Here is a 25728-nt window from a genome sequence, read left to right as displayed (position 1 = left end):
CCACCGACCCGGGAGGATAAGCGGCTTAGAAGATGAATGAATAATAATAACATTTCTTATAGAGAACTTTTGATACCGGTGGCAGCTAAAAGTGCTTTGTAGTCCAGTGATAAAGTTTAACAGCCCTGGAAGAAAATGTTGAGTTTGATTTTTCGCCTATTATAGATACCGTTCAGTAACAGCGGTAAGGCAAAAAAAATGATATAAATGATAGTTTAGTGTTGATTTAAATGATATGAAGTAATAACTAATCAAATGAACAAGATAAACACTAGAAAGACATACATTTAATCGAAAGGTCAATGAAATGCTTCTTAAAAGTGAGCGCTGAGGTTGACTGTGTAATAACCAGTGGAACTGAGCTCCGCAGTTTAGAAGGATAATAAGCAAAACAGGCCTCTCCATGTTTTCTGTATGTAAAAAATTATTATTTGCTGAAGGCCAGTGCCTACAGATAATAGGCTAACAGAAAATCACACATTCTATGAGGTACCCAGGTGCTTTAAGGCCATTTCAAGGTTTAAACACTAATGATCTTTCAGATCTATTCTATAAGATGCAGGCAGCCAGTGCAATATGGTGGTAATGTGATCCTTTTTTGTTTGTTTGTTTTAGCTGGGATCTGTGCTGCTGCATTTTGTATGAGTTGGAGATGCTGTGTTTCCTTAGGAATCCCAGTAAGAAGAGCATCACAGTAACCAGCTCTGCTGGTGGCACGTGCATGAACACGTTTCTGCGAGGCAGAAAAGGCCGGACTTTAACAAACACTAAACTGTGCAGGAATCCAGTCCTGCAGGACCAGAGCTCCCCACCCCACTAAAGAGACCAGATACAAACATCCAAGTGAGTTGAGACAACGTTGAAGGCGTTAGCAGAAACCATTGTTATTAAAGACACACTGCCACCTAGTGGCCGCTGTTAGAGCTGCAAGCACAGCAAACTAAAGAGGGCCTCGGGAATTTTCCAGCTGATAAAATTTTAACCAGCCATGTGACCAAGTGGTTTTCTTTCACTGCAGCTGTTTGCCGTTATGTGCAGTGTATAGCACTTCATTATTAATGTTGGTTTGAGTCGAGTTTACAGAGCATTAAGGTCAGATTAGACCTTTTTTACCTTCCTAAAATGTCTATGGTTATATTAAGAACATTCTATATAATTTAAGAGAAATTAAATATAGTATTGAACGTTTGATTGAAGTGTAGTAACATGCCTGGAAAAATGACATTGACCAATGACTTCTCTACACCCCTTCGGAGTTATCCTCAAACCAAGAGGCAAGCGGAATAAATGGATGTGATCGGAAGCCACTTGTGTTGATGTGCTTTTTAATGTGAGAAAGTAAACTCAAATCTCATCTGGCCACACTGGGGGTGCAGTTTAAATAACAAAAAACTGTAAATTGGGTTGTCCAATCTCATCAGCAAAGGGTGCATGTGGCTGCCCATTTTCATTCCAACAAAGCGTGATCAGTTGGGGACCAACTGATTAAACAAGTGGAATAAGCTGAGCTCCAGCTTGCCTGGAATGAAAACCTGCAGCTACACCTGACCCTTCTGGATGAGATTGTGATGTAGTGACACGATTATAGTGTAAACGGAATCCAGCCAAAATACATCCACATATGATCCAGACATGGAACCCATATTACTGAAAGGTGTAAACAAGCTCCGAGCTTGACTTGACCTTAAGGAAGAACATATTTTAGCTGGTCATTACTAAACAAACATTGCTATCAACCAGTGCTGACCAGAGGAGGATGGGTTCCCCCCTTTTGAGTCTTGGTTCATCTCACTCCTTGCCACTGCTGCCACTGGCTTGCTCAATGTGGCTTGGAGCTGGATTTTTGTGTAAAGTTGCTTTGTGACAACGCCTAGTGTAAAAAGCACTATAGAAATAAACTTTGACCTGAACTGACATCTTGTTTAGTCATTCCCCCCCAAATAATTAAACAGGGCTGACACAACTCATGGTGATAAAACATTTATTTTCAAACATAATTATCTTTTAAGCAGTTAAAATAGGTCGTAAAATATGTCAACAATCAGAATTACAGAGGCGATCTTTTGCAACAAAATAGAGAACATTCTTCTGGAACACTTTTGGAATGCATAAAAACCAACGTAATAATTTAAATACATATACATCATTTCCATTATACTTTTTGTGTACTTGTTTCAAGTAGAGGTTACCTTTAGGAAGTGAAGTTGGTATCTTCTTCATGCATGCAGAGTTGGCATGAATGAGAGCAATAGGACTCTTCAAAAGCTGAACTTTAATAATGACCCTAAGTAGGAACATCACTGAAAAACAGCACTCATACAAGTGCTGTCCTCTTTAACCGTAATGACCTGGAGTCTAACGAGGAATATGAATATGGCTTACAGAGAGGTCAAGCAAAAGTTCACAAGGTTATACAAAAGGTAGCACACGTTTCAGTGCGGACATCGCTAGCTTGGTTCGTTTTCCCATCTGCAATCCCTGCCATCCTGCTTGTCCATTCCTGCACTTGCTCACTCGTCCGCCAACGTAATCGTTAAACTGGTAGTTGATTTACGGTTAAAGACATGCTTTGGCGTTTTTCAACCTAATCTGCCACTTCTGTACCATGTAGTCCATTAATATAGACAATCATTTTCATTGTCAAAACTGGTTGGAATGGGGACAGGGGGGGGGGGGGGGGGGGGTCTTGTTCTGTCCATCTTGTTTCATTAAAAAGAAAAATGATCTGATCTATTTTCATTTTTCACAGCTTTAATTTGGCTAAGAAGGTTGGAAGTGCAGACACAAACCTGTCAAAACAATGCAAATCAAATGTAAAAGGTTATTTGCTACATAATTAATGATGTCTGCGAAGGTGTAATTATATAACAGTATTAAAAAAGAACGGCAAAAAGTAATAACTTAAAGCATATTGCAACAGAATCGCAATACTAGTATTCTGTCCCCATCACATAGTTTGAACTTATCAGAACCTTACGTTTTCCAATCTCTTGTGAAAGTGACGCGACTGTGGAGTTTGAGGACAACAGATGTAGATTCTTTCAGCCTGAAGCTCACAGAAACTCAACAGTATCTCAACAATCTCAGACCTGCTCTCGCTCGCTTTCTCTACCTCCTTTAAGCGAAGACGAGACACATTTGGAACAAGAGCACACTTAGCACGGCCGAGTCGGTGCTTAAAAATGACGTCATCGAGGCAAGCACAGCTGCCAACAGAATTTCCGGCATCTCTTTTTGGCCTTGTTTTCCGGAGCGCATGACTGGCGACTTCATTTGGAAGAACAACGATCTCTATATAGTAGGCGCGTTTGGCAACTGCTATTTTCATCTTGCACAGAATTAACTCTCTGAACCACATGCGCACTCACTCAGACACACAACCTCACAAGAAGCAAGTTTTAAAAACTAAAAATGGTGAACATTAAGATGCTTCAAGATAACGGTAAACTAAAACAGCAGGAAGTTTGACCTGTCCATGTTCCGCCCACAAACGTGTTCCTTCGCAGCAACTGCTGCTTGGCAGGACAAAGCATTAGCAAACAAACTCTGACTTGCATTTTTGTCATGTAATCGAGCTAAAGTTAGCATGGTGCTGTATTTCTTTCATTTTCTAACCTGAACTGCTACAACAGCTTTGCGAGTGTAACACAGTGGTCGGCAATACGTGGCTCCAGAACCGTATGCAGCTTTTTTACAGCCCTTTTGCGGCTCCACAGCAGAATTCTTGTCTAGCTAGCAGCTAATGAAATGGCAAAGAGAAAGATTTAAGAGGAACATCAATAATTTGGAGAAAAATGGACTTATCTGCTTTTAGAGTCACTCTGGCTGGTTTGCTGATACGTTTAATCTGCAACAAAAAACTGTCAAACGCTAAAAAGTCACAAGACTGAAGTTGGCTCCTCATTCACCAGCTTGTTTGAATTTTCCCGTTCTACCTTAGAATGGTGAAGCAGTTACATTCTGGCACCTCAGGCACCATTTAAGGTGAAACTGGATCATGAAGCTGGCAAACGAGAAGCTGAGAGACATTTTTCAAGAAACTGTTCTATTTTTGAGGTAATGTTTCTTGCCAGAGATGTGAAAAAAGTGGCTGAGCTAAAGCTTAAAGCAGAGCAAAGTAAGTCTGTGTTTTCATTTTTAGCCTATACTAGCACATTAGCACATATTACAGCCAAGATGGTAAATGGATATAAAATGCAGCTCCGAAGGTGGTTTGATTTTTATTTAAAGGACAAAATGGCCCTTCTTGACGTTTGGGTTGCCGCCCCTGGTGTAGCACTTCAAACTGGAAACTTGATGTTAGGTGGCAACATGTGTACACGTGTAAACAAACACCACAGCTGTTCACAAATAAGTATTCTAACAAAAAAATAAATAAAAATAGTTTGAATGGAAATGTAAAAAGCTTGTCCAACCTCGCAACAGCAGGTCTGAAAGAACACATTTGTGGGCCCAGCATGAACACAATAATTCTATGCCTTATAACTGGGAAGCCAACATAGCTTAGAAGACAAAGAGAAAGAAAATAGGCCACTACATGACTGAGAGGCCCCATTAGAGTAAAATAATTACAAGGAAATAAAAACGCATGCTTTTACTTATTATTGTTATTATTATGACAAAATATGAATAAAACCTCCAAAAAAATTGCCACAAGGTAACACTGACAGATTTACCAAAAAAAAGAAGAAGAAAAAAAGAAATTCAAATGCTGTAATCCTAATTTTAATATTCTTGGCATGTTACTGAACCTGATGTGCACATGTACACTAGCATAAGATGCAAAAACTACAGCACCAAACTACATTAAGCCTCTTTCTGTAGTTTGGATCAACTGAGGAAAAAAAAAAAAAAAAAAAAAAAAACACATCTGAACAGATCTGGAAAAGGAGTGGCTCGCAATGGCCGATATGTATAGTGCGTGCGAGGAGAGTAGAGGAAAAAACAATAGCTGCATTTCAGATTTGCTACAGCTTGATTCCTCTGTTTTCTTAACAGAGCAAAACCAAAAAATACTTTATACGAAGCACCAGAAAAATTATCTTAGCAAGTTATGCTATGAATACATGAATAGAAGAAGTTACATATTTTTTTCTATTCAGGAATTAAAGGAATAAAATAGTTTGAACTGTGCTACTATGAACAGGCAGGTACATGTTTGTAGACTTATCTCCAAGTTTCTCTGTTTGGTTGTTTTCCACTATGCAAAAAAATAAGGCTTGCTGATTGACCTGTGGCTTGTAAAGGGCCCGCTAAGTGTTTACAAACCATGTGGAACCTAAACGATGCGATCTTTTCAGCAAAGATAGTCGATAAATAGCTTTCGTTTTGTGGAAAATACATAGCATGCAACAACGATTATTTTTTTTATCCCCCCATTAGCATGAACTGCTAAAATAAGCCCTTTACCAACCATCATCCTGAGGCGAACTGGGTGAAAAGTTGCAGCACAGCATGGAGACAATCAGCTGTCCAAAAAGCATCGGCTACTTCCTAGTGGTCCTGGCTTTCTGATTGTCTGCATTAGGGTTCATGTCTTGTGCTTTGTTGTCTGGAGATTTCAAAATGCTATAACTCTGTTTCTCACAGTGTGTTTGGTGGCAGCCAAACTGACCTTACTGCTTCACTTGATGAGAAAGATCAAGGCCAAGAAGACTTGGGCCACCAGGCAGCAGTCTTGGAAGCCTTTGTTGGTGACTCAGCGCTTTTGAACATGTGATGTGGCCAGTGCAACATGGCCTCTTTACAGAGACATGAAACCTGAGTGGGTCATCATCCACTTTAAAGCTCCACACCTGTAAATGTTCTGTGAATTCTGCTTTATTTGAATGCAGCTAACTTGATGGATTCACGTTATGCTTGGAATGTGTTGCTGTGAAGTTTTTTTTTTCTTCCTTTCTTTCCAATTTGCCACAGCTCTTCAAAGCAATCCTTGACTTTCCACCTCGATCTGTGACTGCTGACCAATAAGCTTGCCCTCTAATAGGGGGGATAGACATTTGAGCACATTTACAGACACAGACATTACACATATCATTGCTGCCATATATAAAAAAATGTATAGAGCCGGCACGGTGTACTGCAGCAGCGAGGGGACTGTTCTGTGGAAGCCTGGCCTGTGTTTTGGTCTGCTCATGATGGAATGCTGCACGCTTGCGATGGTGTGGAAGAAGAGAGTAGTTGACAGCGCAATTCTCAGCTGCCCTTAGAGGAGAAGCATAGAAGGCAGAGCCAAAGGACTAACCCAAGGAGGTGAAGCACCTCAGTCCTGCAATAAAGTTTCCCTCCAATTGAAGCTGTGATTGGGCCCGTGCGTGAGAGGCAGGATAGGCGGGTCCACAAGCTGCCACACCCCTGTCTCACCCATCTCTTCACAGGCACAGAAACCTAAATATGGAATCTGGAGTGAAAGAGGGTGAAAGACAGATATTAACAGACTCAAATACGAAGAGAAATAGGGGTGAGCAAAAAAATATCACGATAAGCTGAAACAGAAAAAAGCCCTAGTAATGCCACATTTATACTAATACCATCATAAAAAGCACACTGTGGTGTATTGTAATGTAATTAACCACATTAATGTGAAAAAATATTTTCACATTCCCACTCTTTGTGAGGAATATGTGATATCTCTTTGGGATTTGTGAAGTTTTATAGACAAAACAGCCCCATTTATAATAGTAATATTAATAGTAGTCCTGTTAAAATTCACCTAGCACTACTGGTATGGCAAAACCTGCTAACAAACACAGTCGTGCAATTGTTATTGATGGTGACACCTGTCATGTAATGATGTGATCTGGGCTTTGACTCTTCAACCTAGGCTATATTTGGGGACTTTGGGGAAGGTGAATCGATACCTTATCCAGTAGCAAACTTTGACTGTTACAGCTAGGCATTCAAGTTGGGATATTGTCAAAACTCGGTCAAAACACAAAACTGCATATCTATGGTAATGCTAACGTTTGCTAACAGTCCTATGGGGCTCCAGCAGTTTGCTAGTGATATTCATATAATTGGCCATTCTAGATTAAAAAAAATAATTGAACCTTCTAAAAAGACATTCCATGTTTTACTTTGGGCTTGTGACAGACACATTAGCATGTATAAACCTTACGCCAGTTTCACAGTGACTCTATAGTAGAGGGCTGGTATAGAGCTATCTCTAACAACCCATTGATTAGGCTGCTGCTTGTATTCACAGTGAGCAACGTATTCAGAATTTCCCGTGATGTTTTACCCTCATGAAATTGGTCCTAGCCACTGGAAATCAAAATGTAGTTGGTTGATTTCTCTGTCACTATGTAATACACTGGTGGATAATCTAACTCAAAGACTTCACTTCAGCTGTTAAAAAGTCATAACCAATAGGAGAGCTTGCTTAGCTATATACACACACGTAGATAACAAAATAATTAATAATTTTCTGCTGGATGTTTCAAGAATTTAACCCTTTTGTTGACAGTGAAACGAGTAGTACTAAAATACACACAGAGTTTAAACCAAGCATGATTCGACTGCATAAAAATGAACTTAAAATTACACATTTATTTTTTTAAAGGTCAGAAATCAACAGGCTTCCCTGAAGGCCTACAAATCGGACAGTCAAATCCCTTACAAATAATAATACAGAACCTTGTCTTGTAAAACTAATTCTATCCTTACAGTGCTTGATATGATTTAAAAGAAAACAAAAAAGAAAAAAAGGAAAAAAAAAAACAGTAAACAGTACAAACACTGACCTTTCGTACTACTTGCACAAAGTCTTTGGAGTTCTGGGGGCTGAGACCCTGCATTTGGCGAGTACACGCCTCCAAAGAGGAAGCATGTGCCACGATCAATACTGTGTTTCCTGTTAACAAAATAACACACTTAGCAAAAAATAGCAATGTGGTACCAGATTTACTTTTTTCTTGGTATTTTTTGGTATTTAGCAAAAGAATGGTCATGTTGTATACTTTAGATTAGGCCTAAGCGTGGCACAAAAAGGAGTTTCAGGGGTGAATCACCACTGACATTGCAAGTTAGTCTAATCTTACACTTAATCCTCATATGGAAAACCAACTGATAGAGTAGCAAATGCTGTCTGTGGAAAGTTACACCGGATCTATTAAATGAATTTATTCTGGGGAGGTGGGCCAAGCTTTTGTGATCTTTTAAATGGTGTTAATGTTTGCAAGTCAAACCCTCACAGCAGTGCTACTCACCCAGGCTTTTGCATTCAGTAAGGATTTCCCGTGTTACTTGGAAGCTGCGGCTGATGTAGGTGTCGTAGGACTCCGACATGGCCAGCTTGCTGATGGGAATATGAGGTCTGGACAAAAGAGACGTGGCCATTTAAGCTCCAGAGTCCATATTTATTGGCTAACTTAGAATCAACACTCTCTGCCTTTGCACTTGCATGTATTTGTACACAAGAGGCAAAGGTTGACCCTAGATCAGCACTCTCACTCTGAGAATGTTCTCAAGGCTAACAGAACATACACAACAGTTCACTCACAATGTCACAAGGTAAATAATACCATCCGAAACTAGGAGAACATTTCAAAATATAATAATAATAATAATAATAATAATAATAATAATAATACAAATACATTTTACGACAGTTAGATCTAACTACACAGTCTGAATGGTTGATTAAATAGTGTGCTGCCAATGTCATTACAACTAACATCACAGCACAATCTTAAGTGTTCTATTGCTTTTGTACAGTTCTGCATGTTACAAACATCATAATCTCAAGTTCCTCTCAGCTTTTTCAGATTTCTTTTTTCAAAAAAAAGATACACTAGATTGAGTGATTCATGTTTTGAAATGGAAAAAGAACCTGTAAGTTGTGTCCACACTAAAGTTAGCAGCAGCCAGCTCGGTGGGTGGGATCCAGGCAGGTAAGGAAGTGCCTGACACCCACTTGGTCCACTCAAAGAGACCTGGTTCAACTCGAATCTTAGTCTTCCCATCCTGCTGAAGACCTGAGAAAGTGAGAGACAGAGAGACAAGGACTGTGAGTGACTGCAACAGAGATACAAGCCTATTATTATTATTATTCAAAAACCTTGGTAAAGAACTTAGAGGGAGAGAGAGGGGGGGGGGGAAGGGGGGGATAAGAATGAATGGTAAACTAGAACCTAATAAAAGCAAAAGGAGGGGGGACTCGAAGCGCTTAGTCATTGTAAGTGGAGGACAGAGGGTTAAATAGAATTTGGAGAGGAAGAGAAGAGAGATAACGGTGACCGCACCTCGGAGGATATTATGGGCTGTCTGCACACACCGTAGGGATGGAGAGCAGTAAACAAAGTCTATCACTGTATGACTGTCAAACAGGGCCTCACCTACAATCAACAAAGTAGAACAAACATCTTTATTAACCTGTGTTTACAATTCATAGCCAATCTTGAGCTTTAAGTGGATTGTTAAATCTTGTTTAATAACCAATTCAAACCAATAAGCTCCCTGAGGGGAAAAAAAATCGTCACATCCATCATTTCTTCTTTAATACCACAGCGCCAGTGCTGTCAGGTAAGGGTTACCCCAGCATCAAGATTGTTCCTGTCCATGTTAGCCCACTCTTCCACTGACCTTGTGCTTCATATTTGAGCACAACACTGATAATTCCCACATACCAGAATGACAACTGCAAGGTCTCTATGTTACTGGTCAAACAGTAACACTGTAGGTCTGTCAACAAATATTTTAAATTCAATTATAATACTGAATTAAAAAAGAAAAAAAAAAAAGGAAATATTTGATTGTGAAAAAAGCAACTTTACTGCTGCTGTTGTGCCTTGGATTACTTGCATAGGCCTGTACTGAATGCACTGTATGACAGACAAGTCACACTTTCATGATTGAAAATGAAAATGTAGGTATAAAGCTGAAACGAGTGAAATATTCAACAACTGTGTGGTAATGATAGCAGAGTTCACAGCCTAACTCGGCCATAGAGAGAGAGCGATTTGCATTCCATGCAATCTAAAAAGCCCCATTTGGAAATACTTCAGAGCAGCATTTAAAAGGTCAGTACATGGGAAAATTGTGAAATCTCAAGATAAAGCTGTACGCAAGCTATGTCAGTTACATTTAGCTTACCATTACAGCACCAAGAACCTGAGGGCACATTTTGAATATATGCACCCATTCAGTCCAGTTCAGTTTCCCCCTGATACATCATGGTTTCATGATTTAGCAAACCAAATCAGCAAATTTTCACTGATCAGTAAAATCTACGGATCTCAATCTCAGTTCTCAATTGGAACAGCAGGTGAAATGCTGAAATAGATTCAATAATTCAAACTGACTAATTTGTGCACAGTTTGTGAAAACAGGCTAACTTGGAAAGAAACTATCTGAAGCCTATTGTTATCACTATTTGGGGATTACCTTGTTATTAAGGTTGGCATTGTTATTAAGGCAAGAGAACACAGAACCAAGTGTTAAAAAAGAAATGATGCACGCAACTAATTTTTTGTCCTGTGAGCTTATGTACTATACAGGTGCTGGTCAACGAATTAGAATAATTTGAAATAGTGCAATCATGAAATTCTTTGAATGCATTTTTTGTGCAGAAAGCAAATCAGGTGTTCACCGCACCTGTCCTACTCGTTAGACTAATCACAGAACTCGTTACCTGTAGAAAATTTGCTCAGCTGAGCTTTCCAAAAGGCCCATTTAGGCCATTTAACTGTGACACTGTTGTTTTATTGAATTAGAATAATGGAGAAACCGTTTCATTGAATTAGAATAAATGCTCAAATTTTTGTTTTCTGTGAAGAGTGTTCACTGTGCAGTATAAAGTCAGGGTTGAGTAGAATTTCTAAGTTGTAAAATCAATCATGGGTAAGCAGCGCGACCTCTCAACCGGAATAGTGGCTCAAATTCAAGCCCTTCGCCAACAAGGCTTGACCCAAACTAAAATTGCTGAGCAGCTCCGCATCAGCCAGTCTTCCGTCTGCAAAGCTCTCAAGAAAAACTGCAGCAAGCGCACCAACTGTTCCGGCGTCCGAAAAACTTCTGCTCGCGACAACAAGCAGCTGAGAAAGATCGCAGTCAGCAACCGGTTCAAGTCCACTTCCGAGCTCACCGACTTGTGGAACAAGCAGACCGGCGCTGACGTCTCCAGATCAACCACTTACCGTCGTCTGCGCGAACTCGGCTTCAAATCTCGCGTTCCAGCAGTAAAACCGATGCTGAACAAGAAACAAATGGAGAAACGGCTGAAGTGGGCCAAAGAACACAGCGAGTGGACTGCTGAAGACTGGCAGAAAGTGGTCTTCAGTGACGAATCACGCTTCTGCATCTCCTTCGGTGACCAAGGTCCTCGTGTCTGGCGTCGTGGTGGCGAAACCTACAACCACGAGTGCGTGAAAAGATCCGTCAAGTTTCCCCAGAGCGTTATGGTCTGGGGATGCATGTCCGCTCGAGGTGTAGGGAAACTCTGCTTCCTCAAGAAGACTGTCAATGCTGCCGTATATCAAGATATTCTGGAAACGTTCCTGATTCCGACTGTTGAGGAACAGTTCGGCGAAGAAGACTTCATATTTCAACAGGATCTTGCACCGGCTCATGCGGCAAAGTCGACCAAAGATTGGTTCACTAAAAAACAGCTTGAAGTTTTGGCATGGCCGGCCAACTCGCCTGACCTCAATGTCATTGAAAACCTTTGGGCCATCGTCAAGCGGAAAATTCGCGACAGAAAGCCTACTACGCTGGACCAACTGAAGCAGAACATCGCCACTGCCTGGGAAGCTGTGAGTGCGGAAACTTGCGACAAGCTGGTCAAATCGATGCCGCGGAGACTTCAGGCAGTCATACAAGCCAAGGGGGCAGCCACAAAATACTGAGAAAGTGATGATTGTAATTATAATAAAAATTATTCTAATTCAATGAAACGGTTTCTCCATTATTCTAATTCAATAAAACAACAGTGTCACAGTTAAATGGCCTAAATGGGCCTTTTGGAAAGCTCAGCTGAGCAAATTTTCTACAGGTAACGAGTTCTGTGATTAGTCTAACGAGTAGGACAGGTGCGGTGAACACCTGATTTGCTTTCTGCACAAAAAATGCATTCAAAGAATTTCATGATTGCACTATTTCAAATTATTCTAATTCGTTGACCAGCACACAGTAGAGTCCACAGTAGAAATTGCCATATGTAAGTGCAAATATTTATAGTGTTTTTTGTTTTTTTAGAATGTTTTTGTGTATTACTGACCGACTAGGCGAGCCTGTGTGGCTCCAAACACTGTGATGGGACAGTCCTTATCATACTCCCTGTATCCACCACTTCTCGCTGGAAGACTACATGGCATGTTGAGGTTGGTTCGCATATAACGCCCTGCAACCCACACATAACACATAACATATCAATACACAGAATATGGCCATGTTGAAAACAAGTTTTCTTAAGCAGAATTGGACATGGTTTAGTCTCAGCATGAAGGCTGTGTAATTGGATGTATAAAAGATATAAGCGACTGATTTGTATGGCATAAAATATGTGCCTTGGGCATTCTTGCATAGGCCTGGGCCGCTGCACTGAAATATATAAAATAGGTAGTAAAGTTAAGGCACTGTGTTTGGCAGTAGTTTGATATGGATTAGTTCTTGTGTTGTGTGAAGCATATTACCATCTCAACTGAGAGAGCTCATTATCCAGTCAACTACAGAAGGCCCTTTGCTCCAGTTATTGCTGTCAAACTGAAAAAGTACACCCTGCATATTCATCCTAGACAGACCCTGTCAGTAACCACTTATATTAACTAAAGTACATTGCACAGGTGAAACTAATCCAACTCCAATAGGGCTAAAGTCTACTAGGTACAATCTACTGAACCCTAACCTTTGGCATCAAAGCACTGGGTGATCCAGTGTTTCCCAAACACCACGTCCATCCTCTCACCATGGCGACACACAAACAGTGCCCGCTTAGGCAATAGAGACTGGCTATTGGTCCGCAGCATCTAGAACAGGAGTCAGAATAGCGGTAAACGGTCACTACAAATAACATTTTACAACAGAGACAGGGTCATGGATTTCTGAAATGTTTCATATTTTTAATAAATAATAAATATACATGTACAAGACCAAACTGGCTAAAGAGATTGGATTAGGTAGGAATCATCTGTGTAAGCATAACAACAAGCATAGATCACTTGACTGCGAAAAAGTGAAATAAGACATATTTTCAGTGATGGTCAACCTTTAAGATACCTAGGCATGTTCACCTAAGATACATGTGTTACATACATTTACAGTGTTACGATACTTAAAGGAGGTGGCAACATTTTAACGTAAAAACTGCATAACAACATTCAAAAAGATGCAACATTTCCACACAGTAATGTACAAATATTTTAGATTGACAAATATTTGAATATTTGCTTATGGGTCGTGCAGTGAAGCCTCCTCACCTGCATGGGGTGACATATGACATTGAGACTAGCCGGGTCCATTAGGCTGGGGTCGTCAAGGAGACGGCCATCCAGCTGTCCATCAAGAAAAGATCCACCCATTGCCCCACCGCTATTAGTGGGCGAAGTGCAGTTGAGGAAGGAGTGGGACCTGTCCAAGAAATATAGGTAATAATATCAATAGTGAAACATAAAAATAATAACAAAAAATTCGAAGCCTTTAAGAACACAAACAATAACACGACCGGAAAATGTAACAAAAACAGGGCACAGTTTAATAGAGCTTTTTTATATTTTATAAGGTGACGTTAGTTGATTTGCTACTGCTGGTTTCACAGCTTTGTTCTTCTTGGCAAAGATTGTATCTAAGCTGCTAGAAACAATTTCTACCACTCTATTAGTAACCTAGCTAACATCAGTGTGTTAAACATTATCTTTCCAAGGCTGACTTGCTCAAGATTGCATCACCACAACCAGCATCTATTAATTTAAATGCTTGCATGAGAGTAAAGGAGGAAGACACGCCATACAAATCACTAGCATTGCTACTGAAAGACTTTCAAGTTAAAGAGAATTGGAAATCACAATGCATTTTCCTTGCATGCCGTGCCGGTTTCCGAATGAAACATTTTTGCTGGTTGATAACATAGGGGTGGTGGGTGGAAGGAGAAGTCAATGCTATTATTAGTGATATTATAAACATGAGGTGACATACCCAAAAATCAGAAAGTGTTTCAGGCTGAACTCATTACATTATGATGGAAGATTTCAGAAAAACAAGAATTTTGTCTTTTAAACGATAAGAGCAGGGACAAAAACTAACAACATAAAAAAGGTCCTTTTGATTTCAGGTTGGGAATTCCACCAGTTTTTCTGCAGTTCTGCTTAATTCAGTCATTGAGATGCAAACAAAATCCAACTGTGACAGGAACCAAGAAACTATTTTTATTATTTGCTACCCAAAATGACCAGTGAACCTCACAAAATGTCTTCTGAGGTTTCATGCTATGCTCATAATAATGAAATATTAGTTAATCTAATAAATAAATAAATAAATAGTGGACTACTTTGCCTTACAATGGCCTGCATGCACCATGAATGGCTTAAAAACTAAAGACTAAAACTATCTCAAAAACCAAACCCTTTTACACCAAAATAGCTTTCAGAGACATTACATTTTTCTGATGTCTGTTTCATGTTGCCACCACGCTGAACAATTCTGACTCGGTAAGCTGACAGCACATCGCACATCAAACCTCTCTGAGTGACTCAGTTTACATATTAACCATTGAATAATGTAGACATTTTGGAAAAATAAGTGCAGTTCTCCTATAATTTTTGGACTTACACATGTAGGACCCAGGTGTCACACTCGTCGGCTCGGCTGACATAGTTCTCAGGCAGCAGACCGGACAGCCCTGTGCTCATCGAGGTCCCATACACCCAGCCCTCACTGGCGCTGCCCTGCTCCATCGAGGACATGAAGATGAAGTCATTCGGAGCCAACTCCAGCTCATCCTCGTTCTGGGGTGCGTAGGGGTACATTACTCGCAAGGTCTGAGAACAAAAGAGGCCATGAAGGTCAACCAAATCAAGAGTCAAGAAGAAGTTTGCCCTTATCCCAAAACAAGCACATGTTGGAACAAAATATCAGTCCTCCAAGACCTCAGCACAACATAAGACACTGCCAGAGTTTAGTCGTCAAGGGCCATTTTACAGAAGCACACTAACTCTGAAATCTCGTCTGTTTAATAACAAGGGCAACTTCAATTAGGACTGAATTCAGGACATTAGCTATTCCATAATAACATTTCCTAAGATGTTGTAAGAGATGATGTCATTTCTATAAAACACTATAAGATTTGCTTTTGTACAACAGGATTAAAAAAAATGATCATTCTAAGCTAGTCAGTTCTTAAGATAGTAAGTTTCAACAATACAGTCTCACACATAGACTACATATAATGCAAAGAATCCACACATACTACAATAAAATTAGCAGATACAGTGCACTAATAGGCTCAAAACCGAGTGGTAAATACAACCCTAATTCCAATGAAGTTGGGACGTTGTGTAAAACATAAATAAAAACAGAATACGAAACAGAAAAAACAGAAATCTCTGCAAGTAAGCGGCAAGGCAGAAAACCAGCACTGAATACCCGTGACCTTTGATCCACCAGGCGTCACTGCATTAAAAACCAACATCATTCTGTAACGGATATTACCACATGGGCTCAGGAACACTTCAGAAAACCATTGTCAGTGAACACAGTTCGTCGCTCCATCTACAAGTGCAGTAGTTAAAACTGCCATGCAAAGCGAAAGCCATATATCAACAACACCCAGAAACGCCGCCGGCTTCTCTGGGTCCATCTGAGATGGACTGAGGCAAAGTGGAAAAGTGTCCTGTGGTCTGACGAGTCCACATTTCAAATTGTTTTCGGAAATCATGGACGTCGTGTCCTCCAGGCCAAAGAGGAAAAGGACTGTCCGGGTTGTTATCAGCGCAAAGTTCAAAAGTCAGTATCTCTGATGGTGTGGGGGTGTGTTAGTGCCCATGACTTGCACATCTGTGAAGGCTCCATTAATGCTGAAAGGTACATACAGGTTTTGGAGCAACATATGCTGCCATCCAAGCAGCGTCTTTTTCAGGGACGTCCTGGCTTATTTCAGCAAGACAATGCCAAGCCACATTCTGCACGTGTTACAACAGCGTGGCTTCGTAATAAAAGAGTGCGGGTACTAGACTGGCCTGCCTGCAGTCCAGACCGTCTCCCACTGAAAAAGTGTGGCGCATTATGAAGTGCAAAATATGACAACAGAGACCCCGGACTGTTGAGCAACTGAAGTTGTACATCAAGCAAGAATGGGAAAGAATTCCACCTACAAAGCTCCAACAATTAGTTCCCAAATGCTTATTGAGTGTTGTTAAAAGGAAAGGTGATGCAACATAGTGGTAAACTTGCCCCTGTCCCAACTTGTTTGGAACATGCTGCAGGCATCAAATTCAAAATGAGTGAATATTTGCAAAAAACAATAAAATGTATCCGTTTGAACATTAAATATCTTGTCTTTGTAGTGTATTCAATTGAATATAGGTTGAGAAAGGATTTGCAAATCATCATATTTTGTTGTTATTTATGTTTTACGCAACGTCCCAACTTCATTGGAATTGGGGTTGTACATGACAATACACAGACCTCTGAGAGTCATGCAAAAGTGCAAATAGTAGATTACTGTGCAAATAGAATGCAGAATGCTCCTTGTAGATTTAACTTGAAGCAAACGTAATGCTAAAATCAATCAGTTGCTTACACACACTTAAATATTACAAATAAGTTTGACAGAACTGGGTTTGTTTTTTTCCTTTAGTTATGCATGCCAATTCTTGCTCTTTTCCACTAAGAGCTTTCTGGGGTGTCATGTTGCAACAGTCTTGTACCAATGTGTGATTTTCTCAAGGGAACGGAGGCATTTCATAACATGCAAGCACATGATGAAAAATTGCTGTCGAACTAGCAGCTTTTTCTTCAATCAAAATGGCTTGCCTATCATTATGAAGCTATACTCCAAGGGCTCTCATATTGGGTAGCATTCGAGGCCGCAGAACCACAGTGTGGTAAAGTCTGGAGAGACTGCAGACACACAAAAATCAGAAATCAAGTGCTATACATGCTTGGCCCATCCTACCAAGAGATGTGGGACTGACACCATTTATACTCCTAAACACTGTCCAGAAAAGCTAAGTTCTTCCACCTAGCCTGTCTGATCTATACAGAGGATTCACATCCCACTGAAATCAACAGAGCCTTCTCTCCACTAGCCATCTGCTAGCACTTAAAGGTTTCCTTCAACCGCTCAAGACTTTAGATCTTGGAGGGTTCATACCTCATGATTAGCAAATCGGATGTCCCGTGAGAAGAGAACGGCCAGCCAATCGCAGCCCAGTGACACATCCACGCCTCTGGCCAGCTTTTCTAAGGAGGAGAGGTGATTGGTGGGGAAGTGGTAGGCCAAAGTTACATGCAGCTGCTTCTTGTGTGGCTCCACATGGACATCTGAACAGTGCAATGGAAATAAAGTGTAAAACACACATCAGTATCTCGTAGACAACAACACACAGTATCAATGATGCAAAGCACCACTCTTAGGAAGCATCAAACATTAATAGCTTCCCATTGTGGGGTCCAGCCTGCTAAACATAGGTGTGCCTAAGTTACAAGCCAGGGCCATGAGGTGCCTCAGCTCTAAAAACCTGTATTACCAGTAATTGACACTTGGGCATTAAATGGGCAAAATGCCATTGGTGCATTCTGATTTTGTAATATGCGATAAACAAAGTCATCATAGCAAATAAAGGGTTTCCTTCTTTCATGATCTACATTGTTGATATTGGGCTTTACATTTACAAGAAATATCATTGCTGTATTATGATTAGTCCCACTCATTATTATTTTTTAATAATTATTAATACATTTATTAATAAAAGTGTGTTTGCCATTATATTCAAAAACTTTTTTTTTGTAAAAAAATTTACCAAGTGTACATACACCATTTTGAATTAAATCAGCTAAAACACATTTGGTGTTGCTTTTTTGGAAAAGCACTGGTTTTGGTACAAGGCTAAACTTACACCCTACCAATCAAACTGCACACGCAAGTCATCACACTTGCTTCAAGCTGGATTAGTTGGTGCTGTAATTTGTAAATTAGCTGGACTACAGAGATGCTGCAATTTGACCTATTGCTGAAGAGATCCATGACTTTAGTGTGAATCTGTGATGCCTGTAGTCTACTGAGTACTATTTCCAAAGCGAATTAAAGAAGGTATAATAGAACCCACAGATGACATGGTAATAGCAGTCTTGCTCAAACTAACACCATGAAAATGTGATAAAATCTGGCAGCAGATAAGAGCACCTGTTTTTGAAAACAGAGCTGAACTTGACACAGTTCCTTTGTTTTTAAGTTCAAAACAGGACTACTGTAATGTACAACATTTTGATTTTAGGTTAATTACAAGGAAAATAAAATATCTTTAAAGTACCTTTCAGAAGGCAGCATGATTTCAGTCTGGCTCACTTTACTAGCCCATTGCTGTTCTGCATGGCACTAACTGCAAGCAAGATTCTGTTTGTTTTGACCCATATAAATTTAACCTTAACGCTGGTATTAACATTGGGCTATGACACTGCGATCCAGGCTATCTGGATTAAAAATAGTTGCAGTGGCCAGACTAAAGCCTGACGTTTGCTGTACATTTGTCCATTTTATTTTAGGCATTTAAGTTGCACAATACCAACACAAGCTTCCACTGGCTACAGTAAACTTTTACCTCTAAAGAAGCAAACTTCAAGCATTAACAATTAACAACATTTCTTGGCTGATCAGCTACAACTGAGGTAAGTGGAGAACACATTAAATTTTTTTGCCAAACTGTCACTTTAGGGGTACCAAAGTCTTACACATGCATACCTGCTTTGGCAGCAGCCTCGGCGGAAAAGTCAGCTGCGAAACCCTTGAGCACCTCAGCCACCTTCTCTTCCACGAAGAGGCCAATGAAGTTGGAGGAGGTGTAGAGCTCCAGGGGGAGAGGGGAGGGGAAGCGGCCTCGCCACTGTCCCACCACCGTTTGCAGTGACTCGCACAGAGCTTCCACCTTTGCATCTGCACACTGCATTAGCAGATGTGCACACATATGTGCAAAACAAGAAAGAGTCCATGATCAACCTTATATTCTTACACTCCAGTTCAGGATTTTTACAAACAGCACAACCTCAAACTTGTCCTGCTCTGGTGGATAAAGAGCTTTTTATTCACTAATTGACATTTTAAATAGCCTAAATGCATTTTAAATGTTTGCAGTGGAATAGTGCAATTTTGCAAGGCCTTTTCTGAAACAATCACTGTACACAGCACTTGAGTCATGAGTCTGCACTACTTTATATCCCTACATCATCTGTAATTTGACAGACAGAAAAAACGAAGGTGCAAAATAAAACTCTCATGTCTGTTTGGCATGTAACCAGATACCTCAGGCCCGTCATGAACATGATCATCATTTTGTGCAGCTATTACCATACAAGTGACTAAAGTGGCCATATTGGCTGATTAACTATCGTGTGCTCAAGTAATCAACATGTTGCTCCATAGATACAGCTTGAGCACCCGTTATAGGTCAGGATATGTAGTTTTTGAAAAGACCCATAATGTGTCTCTTTTCCTCTCTTTCTCCCTTACTTCCATGTATTTGTCTTAAGTCTACTAATGAAAAAGCACCTATTTCACACTCTGTTTCTCAAAACATTCCACAAACAACCGTGGAAATGGTCAGCTTAAACAACAGCAATCAGGTGGTTCTGCCATAGCTTTAATTGTACTTTATTCAAATTTATTTTTCGAATAAACTCCACAAGTATGGTAAGCATAAATTATATTCCTAAGGCAAATTAGACTGACCATGAAGAACTGGCAGAGGGTTATGTGGGGGAAGATGTTGTGAGCCTTGTTCTTGCCGCACATGGCCCGACTCTGCTGCCAAAAGTGAGAGAGCTGGTGGAGCAGAGGCCCACTCGGCCGCAGGTACAACACATACTCCCGCGGCAAAGGGTCATCCAGAAATGGGTCATCCACATGGGAGAACAACCTGGAGAAGAAAACAGAAAGTGAAAAGGAGCTGAACTTGCCTTGTTACCTCAAGCAACACCCAGCTAAAGCCGGAGTGTTGGTGAGATAGCCAGTTCATTTTATTTCCTTAAACCAACCTAATTAATCAATGATGATAATAGTGCTACATCCAGGAAGAAAAACAAATAGGTTTTAGGCCAAAAGCTTCTCTAAAGTATTGTAAAACAACATCTCAGACAACAGGCAATCCATCTGTAACCATTTCATGTAGCAATTTTCTGTTCAGTAGCTTATAAAGCCATGCTTGGACATCTGGTTCCTATTACGACAACTCTGAGCTGTATTGACTTGTTTCTCTATAGTAGCACATTAAACCACTTGGAAAGACTGTTTACATCGTAATGTTTATAATGTTTAAAATGATTGAAATGTTTAAAAGCAGTAGAATTCTTCAGTTCACAAAACTACAAAAGTTGAGTGACTTTTTTAGTTACTACCAGGACGCAGCAAACACTAACCTTTTTATTTTGAAGAAACTATTTTCACGTTTTCATGTTAACAATTTAAAACATGTCATGCTCACTATTAAAGGTTTGGCTGGATTTTACTAGGCAAGGCAAAAGTACTATTAACCACTATTACTAAAATCAATAATATTACATATGTTTTTGTGTACAGGGGACAGACTTATTTCTGGCTATCTTGAGGTCCATCTCCAGTCTGTCATTCATGGGAAGAATATTGTCATATTTGCCAGCAGAGGGCAGTGGATAGTCAGAAAAATGAACAGTAGAGGTGGGCATATGACTCATGAAATTTGCAGATTCCAGACTTTCTGATTACTGCAAAATCCTCTGGACCCAAACCAGTTCTGGTGAATGGACTGCTAAATGGAACCTCAGTTCCATCTCATGCTCAGTACCGTCAGATCATCTCACCAGATAGTTCCGTAATTAACATAGCCATTAGCAAAATGTTCAAGACCATGAGCTGTTTACTGGCAAAGAGAGGTCTGCGTGACTCATTTCAAGAAATTTATTTGCATGGGGTCACCACTTGAAAGAAGTTCAAGTCATATCCAAAAACACTTCAAGATATTTGACAAAAAGAACACATAGGCATAATATACACATGTAGTTACGTATACATGTGTATGTTTTGAACATATTCATTGATGCTACATGTCTAAAAGGATGTGTAACTGTCAAGAAGTCATTACTGAAAAAAGAAACTGGTCAACATTCGACTGACCACTCCAGAGTTTAACATCACTTGATATGTTTGGGATTACGTGGATTGCAAAAAGCAGAAAATGCAACCAACTTCTAACACTGAACTGTGGAAGTGTGGAAACGTCTCCTGAAATTTAGCTGTTGAGGCTTCTATGCAAGTTTCTGTTAAATATATGTTTTCTGCAGTTTTTCCTGATGCTGAAAAACGAATAACGTGTCCTTAATGGCCATTTTCACCGCAAATCAAATAAATCGAGGGTGGCCTCTGACTTTTATACAGTACTGCGTGTCAGAATGGAGTACTTAAAATAAGTGTGCAGAGTACTGTGATTAACTTCACAAGACACAGAAGGACATGGCCTTAACAGACTCATAAAATCAACTGCCAAATGGCTATGTTCACTTTGCTCATAGTGGGTGTGTGTGTGTGTGCATGCACAAGCGATTACTCACCAATCACAGGCCGCCTGTACATTTCGGCCACCGGTTGAAACCAGTGCTTTCAGCCTGAGAGACACAGAGAGAGAGAGAGATATCAGTTCCATCCTGGTCAGAAAAATCAATAGTCTCTTTTTCCGGAGGATGTTTATCAGAACACGAGCGCTCGGCAGTTTGTTGAGATAACAGGCATACTTCAGCCCTTTAGCAGATCAGGAGAAAGCCAAAAGAAAAAAAAAAAAAAAAAAAACATTAAGCAACTTTCATCATCGTAATCATCATCATAGAAGCTTAATATGAACCCAGGCTAACCACCAACCTCCTTCCCTGATTTCAATTACTCTTCATAACGTGTTTATTTTCATGCCATTGAAACACCAGCTGCACTTTCCATACTGTGGTCATTTCATGACAAATGGACAAACAGAAAATGGACGATATTACCAAAATAGAATCTTCCAATAAAGGGGATTTCCACAGATTTTTCAAATATTTCTGCATAATTAGATTTGTTTGCATGTAAACAAAGTCATTCACAGTGGTTTGATGAGAAATGTCAGAATGATTCACAGTGGTGGCATTAAGAACAAGAAGTATGTATTCGTAAAAAAAAAAATAAAAAATGTAAAAAAGGTCCTTGTGGGGCAAATAGTACCAAAGGACAACTTTATTTTGATGTGTATCATTTTTACCATTCTAAACATAAAATAAAAACTCAGACTACATGTGTAGAGTCACTGGTAGTTTTGAGGAGACATGATCTACTGAGAACACACAGTGGGGAGAACACACATTTTAACAAATTGGGGACAATTTGTTAAACGTCTAATGCCGGACTGCAGTGAAATTCACAGTTAACAAGGGTATACCCCTCTAAAATCCCACCTCCAAGTGCTCTTTTAACATCTGGAATACTGTAGATTACACAAGAAAAACAAACTATCAAGCAAAAACACCTTCGTTAACTAACAGAACTGTTTTTCCCCCAGCAAGAGGTAATGTTTACTGTTACTGCATGTAATGCGTTTTATGCACATGACACATCTACATCTTAGACGTTTTTTTTAGGGCGGCATCTTGTCAACCATGTTACATTGCATTACATCCTGAGCTGACAACACAACACACAATCAACACTTACTTTGAGCTCTACCTTCACAAGGTGATAGACAGCTTTAGAAATTCACACTCAGTTTAATCGCATCCTTATAAATCTACGATCGCACCCATATTTAACACAAAGCTTCTAACGGGTAACTCGAGAAGTTCTCGGTATGAGATGTCTGGTCTCATGAGATTGCTCACTGGTCATTTTGGATAGTGAATATATCTGGCTATATTTATTTTGTAGACACTGTGACTCTGGTTCCAATCACCACAACTGTCTAGAGATCAGAATTGGTAAGTTTCAGATCACTGTAATGAGTGTTTACATCTAAAGCAACTATTACGTAAAAATGTTGAAAGTTATTAGAAAGAAATCAGAACTCTACAGGGTGATTCAAAGAAATTCATTGGATTTCAAAGCGCCACATTTTCACATACACAATCACATACGAATTGAAAGAAGGGGTCATAGAGTTTCTGACTCAGTATGTTAGTAAACCTCAAAAAGATCAGAGCGTTTGTCATTGGCACCAACAAGTTACAAGAAAAAGGTCACCAGCATCACTCGGCCTCACACTATGTGACTTTTTTTGTGGGGGTACATTAAGGATTCTGATTATGCGCCACCAGTCCCATCAACACAGGATGATCTCTGAAATCATATTGAAAGAGCAGTGAACACAGTGACACTTGACATGTTCATTTGGGATGGATATGGTATGGGATGAATCTGACTATTGCATTGATGTCTGCACAGCTGGAGAAGGTTCATACTGAGTACTTGTAAAATTACATAAACTTCATGCTCATTTAAACCATTTTCAATGTACTGCATTGCTCTATAATAAAACTAGTTTGACAAATAAATCATTTTGTAATCGGATTAATCTTTTTGAATTACCCTGCATTTTTAACATATATTAAAAAGTTAAGTAAGTCATCATTTCAGAGGCGGGAGATGCGATGCACACACACGTTGCTGCCTCATCTACTCAAAGTTTGCACCTAAGGACTGGCCTCATTCAGTATTTTATTCTGAGATGTTTACACATCTCGAAAAGTGCTGCGACAAATTATAAACAATGGTCAATCATCCATTTATTCATTTTAGTGGCACTTAGATGATTTTGCATTGCTTCATCTACAATCTTTAAACAGATAAATCAAAGAGTAACATCTGAAGCAAACCACATCCCACGCCACAATCCTAATATACAGCCCACGACCTGACATGCTCAACATACACTGACACAAACTAACACATTGCATCCAGTTAATGCTCACTCCGCTCACGCATGCCTGAATGTGCAGTGATGTGAAGACTGGGGGAAGGGTATCACTAACCTAGTTGCAGTTAATATAGTCCATCACAAGCACTGACACAGTCCCGAAAACATAAGGCCAAACAGCGGCTAGAAAATAATGCAACTACAATGTATGAAATGAGGAACATGATGCATAAATAAAGAAGAAATACAATATCTGGAGAACTCAAACCCACATAAAACTTTACACAGCTGCACAAAGGTCCCGACAGTCACGATAATGTTGGGCCCCTCTCACTGATAGTTTTTAGCTTTCTTCTTAAATTTGTTCTTAGGAAAAACTAAAAAGACCTTTTTTAAAAAGTCTAAATCAGATTCATGACATGTTCTTAATCTGCAGAACTGTCCACACCTTTGTGCTTGTTCCATTCTTACCCCAAATAAGAAAACATTGGTGAACGTCAGAATCTTTGTGAAAACTAGGTAAGTGGGTTTTAAGAAGAAATTTCTTCTTAAGAAAGGTTGGTGAATGCCTTCTGTTTCTGTTTTGCTGTTTCCTTATACATGCACTTTCTTTGAAAAGCTGCATTTTTAAGTTGATCTGAAATCAAAATTGACCTTTTGTGGTAGTTTTTTTTTTAAAACCTTGTTAGTTCACATCACTGGCCATATTAAAAGGGCAGTTCCACTGAGTTTTCAAATTGTCTGCATTATTAAATCGGTGACCTGTGAAAGGAATCACAGGTGTCTACAATACAAATATAGACATTTACCACTGAACCTCCACACATCTTTTATATGCATGTTTTTATAGGTAATATTGATAATGGAAAACCAGTCATAAATCTGAAAAAATAAAGTTTCTTTGGGGACTATTTTACAACACAATGCCTGTATCTGTCTGCTAGGAATTAATAAAATAAAAAAAAAAAAAAACACATTTAAAGCTAGAACTACCGACTATAAAACAATGTTTTAAGCATCAGGAAATTGATAACTTCATGTTTTTTAGAGGTCTAGTTCCTGTTGTTCACCACTGTGAACAATTCTGACTCAGCAAAACTCTTACTGACTTTTGAAAAGTCATTTAAGCTCATCGTAATCACATTCATTAAGCTCATCATATTCTACCACTCAAAATACAAAAATCTCTTTTTCCTGTTATTTTTCATCTGAGGCTGGTGACTTTTGACTACCTCTTAAATGCCTTCTAAGTTTTGATTATTGCACCCTGCCCAGTGGGTGGACAAAAATAAAATGAATCAATAACAATGTTTCACATCTACCTCCCACCCATCATCAAATGCCTAGTTAGACCCTCCTTACTGATCTCTCTGGAGGAACATTATGGCAGGAATATGCATTGTGATTTTGGATTCCTGGTTTCTTTAATGTATGAACTGCTGATATTCACGATTGTATATAGACATTTGAAAACCCCTTGTCAAATTACAAGTTTTGTGGAAAGTTAATAAAATGTGCCGTGACTTAAATTGTACTTTTGCCATAATGTGATCAATTCAGCAAGTAAACAGTTATTGTACATTAATATATTCAGAGCTGTGTTCCCTGTAGAGAATGTTCATTTAATTGAAATGACATTATACTAACAAAAAATGTATTCAATTCAACATTTATCATCTTA

The 25728-nt window shown here is 39.5% G+C and overlaps 1 protein-coding gene across 1 annotated transcript in view; it reads right to left on the bottom strand.

Annotated features, from left to right (window-relative positions):
• Window positions 1-1964: 1964 nt before the first annotated feature.
• ubash3ba (ubiquitin associated and SH3 domain containing Ba) overlaps window positions 1965-25728 on the bottom strand; it is a 53789-nt gene continuing 30025 nt past the window's right edge. The window contains exons 2-14 of the mRNA XM_017701788.2: window positions 21727-21780; window positions 19874-20060; window positions 18890-19088; window positions 17303-17472; window positions 14761-14969; window positions 13413-13563; window positions 12842-12962; window positions 12215-12337; window positions 9243-9335; window positions 8831-8975; window positions 8208-8314; window positions 7743-7852; window positions 1965-6400 (exon numbers count right to left, since the gene is read on the bottom strand). Coding sequence (XP_017557277.1) covers window positions 6263-6400; window positions 7743-7852; window positions 8208-8314; window positions 8831-8975; window positions 9243-9335; window positions 12215-12337; window positions 12842-12962; window positions 13413-13563; window positions 14761-14969; window positions 17303-17472; window positions 18890-19088; window positions 19874-20060; window positions 21727-21780 — 1807 coding nt within the window. The 3' untranslated portion in view covers window positions 1965-6262. The remainder of the gene's footprint in view (window positions 6401-7742; window positions 7853-8207; window positions 8315-8830; window positions 8976-9242; window positions 9336-12214; window positions 12338-12841; window positions 12963-13412; window positions 13564-14760; window positions 14970-17302; window positions 17473-18889; window positions 19089-19873; window positions 20061-21726; window positions 21781-25728) is intronic.

The sequence above is a fragment of the Pygocentrus nattereri genome, chromosome 23 (genome assembly GCF_015220715.1).
Source record: "Pygocentrus nattereri isolate fPygNat1 chromosome 23, fPygNat1.pri, whole genome shotgun sequence".
Lineage (NCBI taxonomy): Eukaryota > Metazoa > Chordata > Actinopteri > Characiformes > Serrasalmidae > Pygocentrus > Pygocentrus nattereri.
Note: the sequence above shows the minus strand (reverse complement) of the source record. Positions and strands in the feature narration are given on the sequence as shown.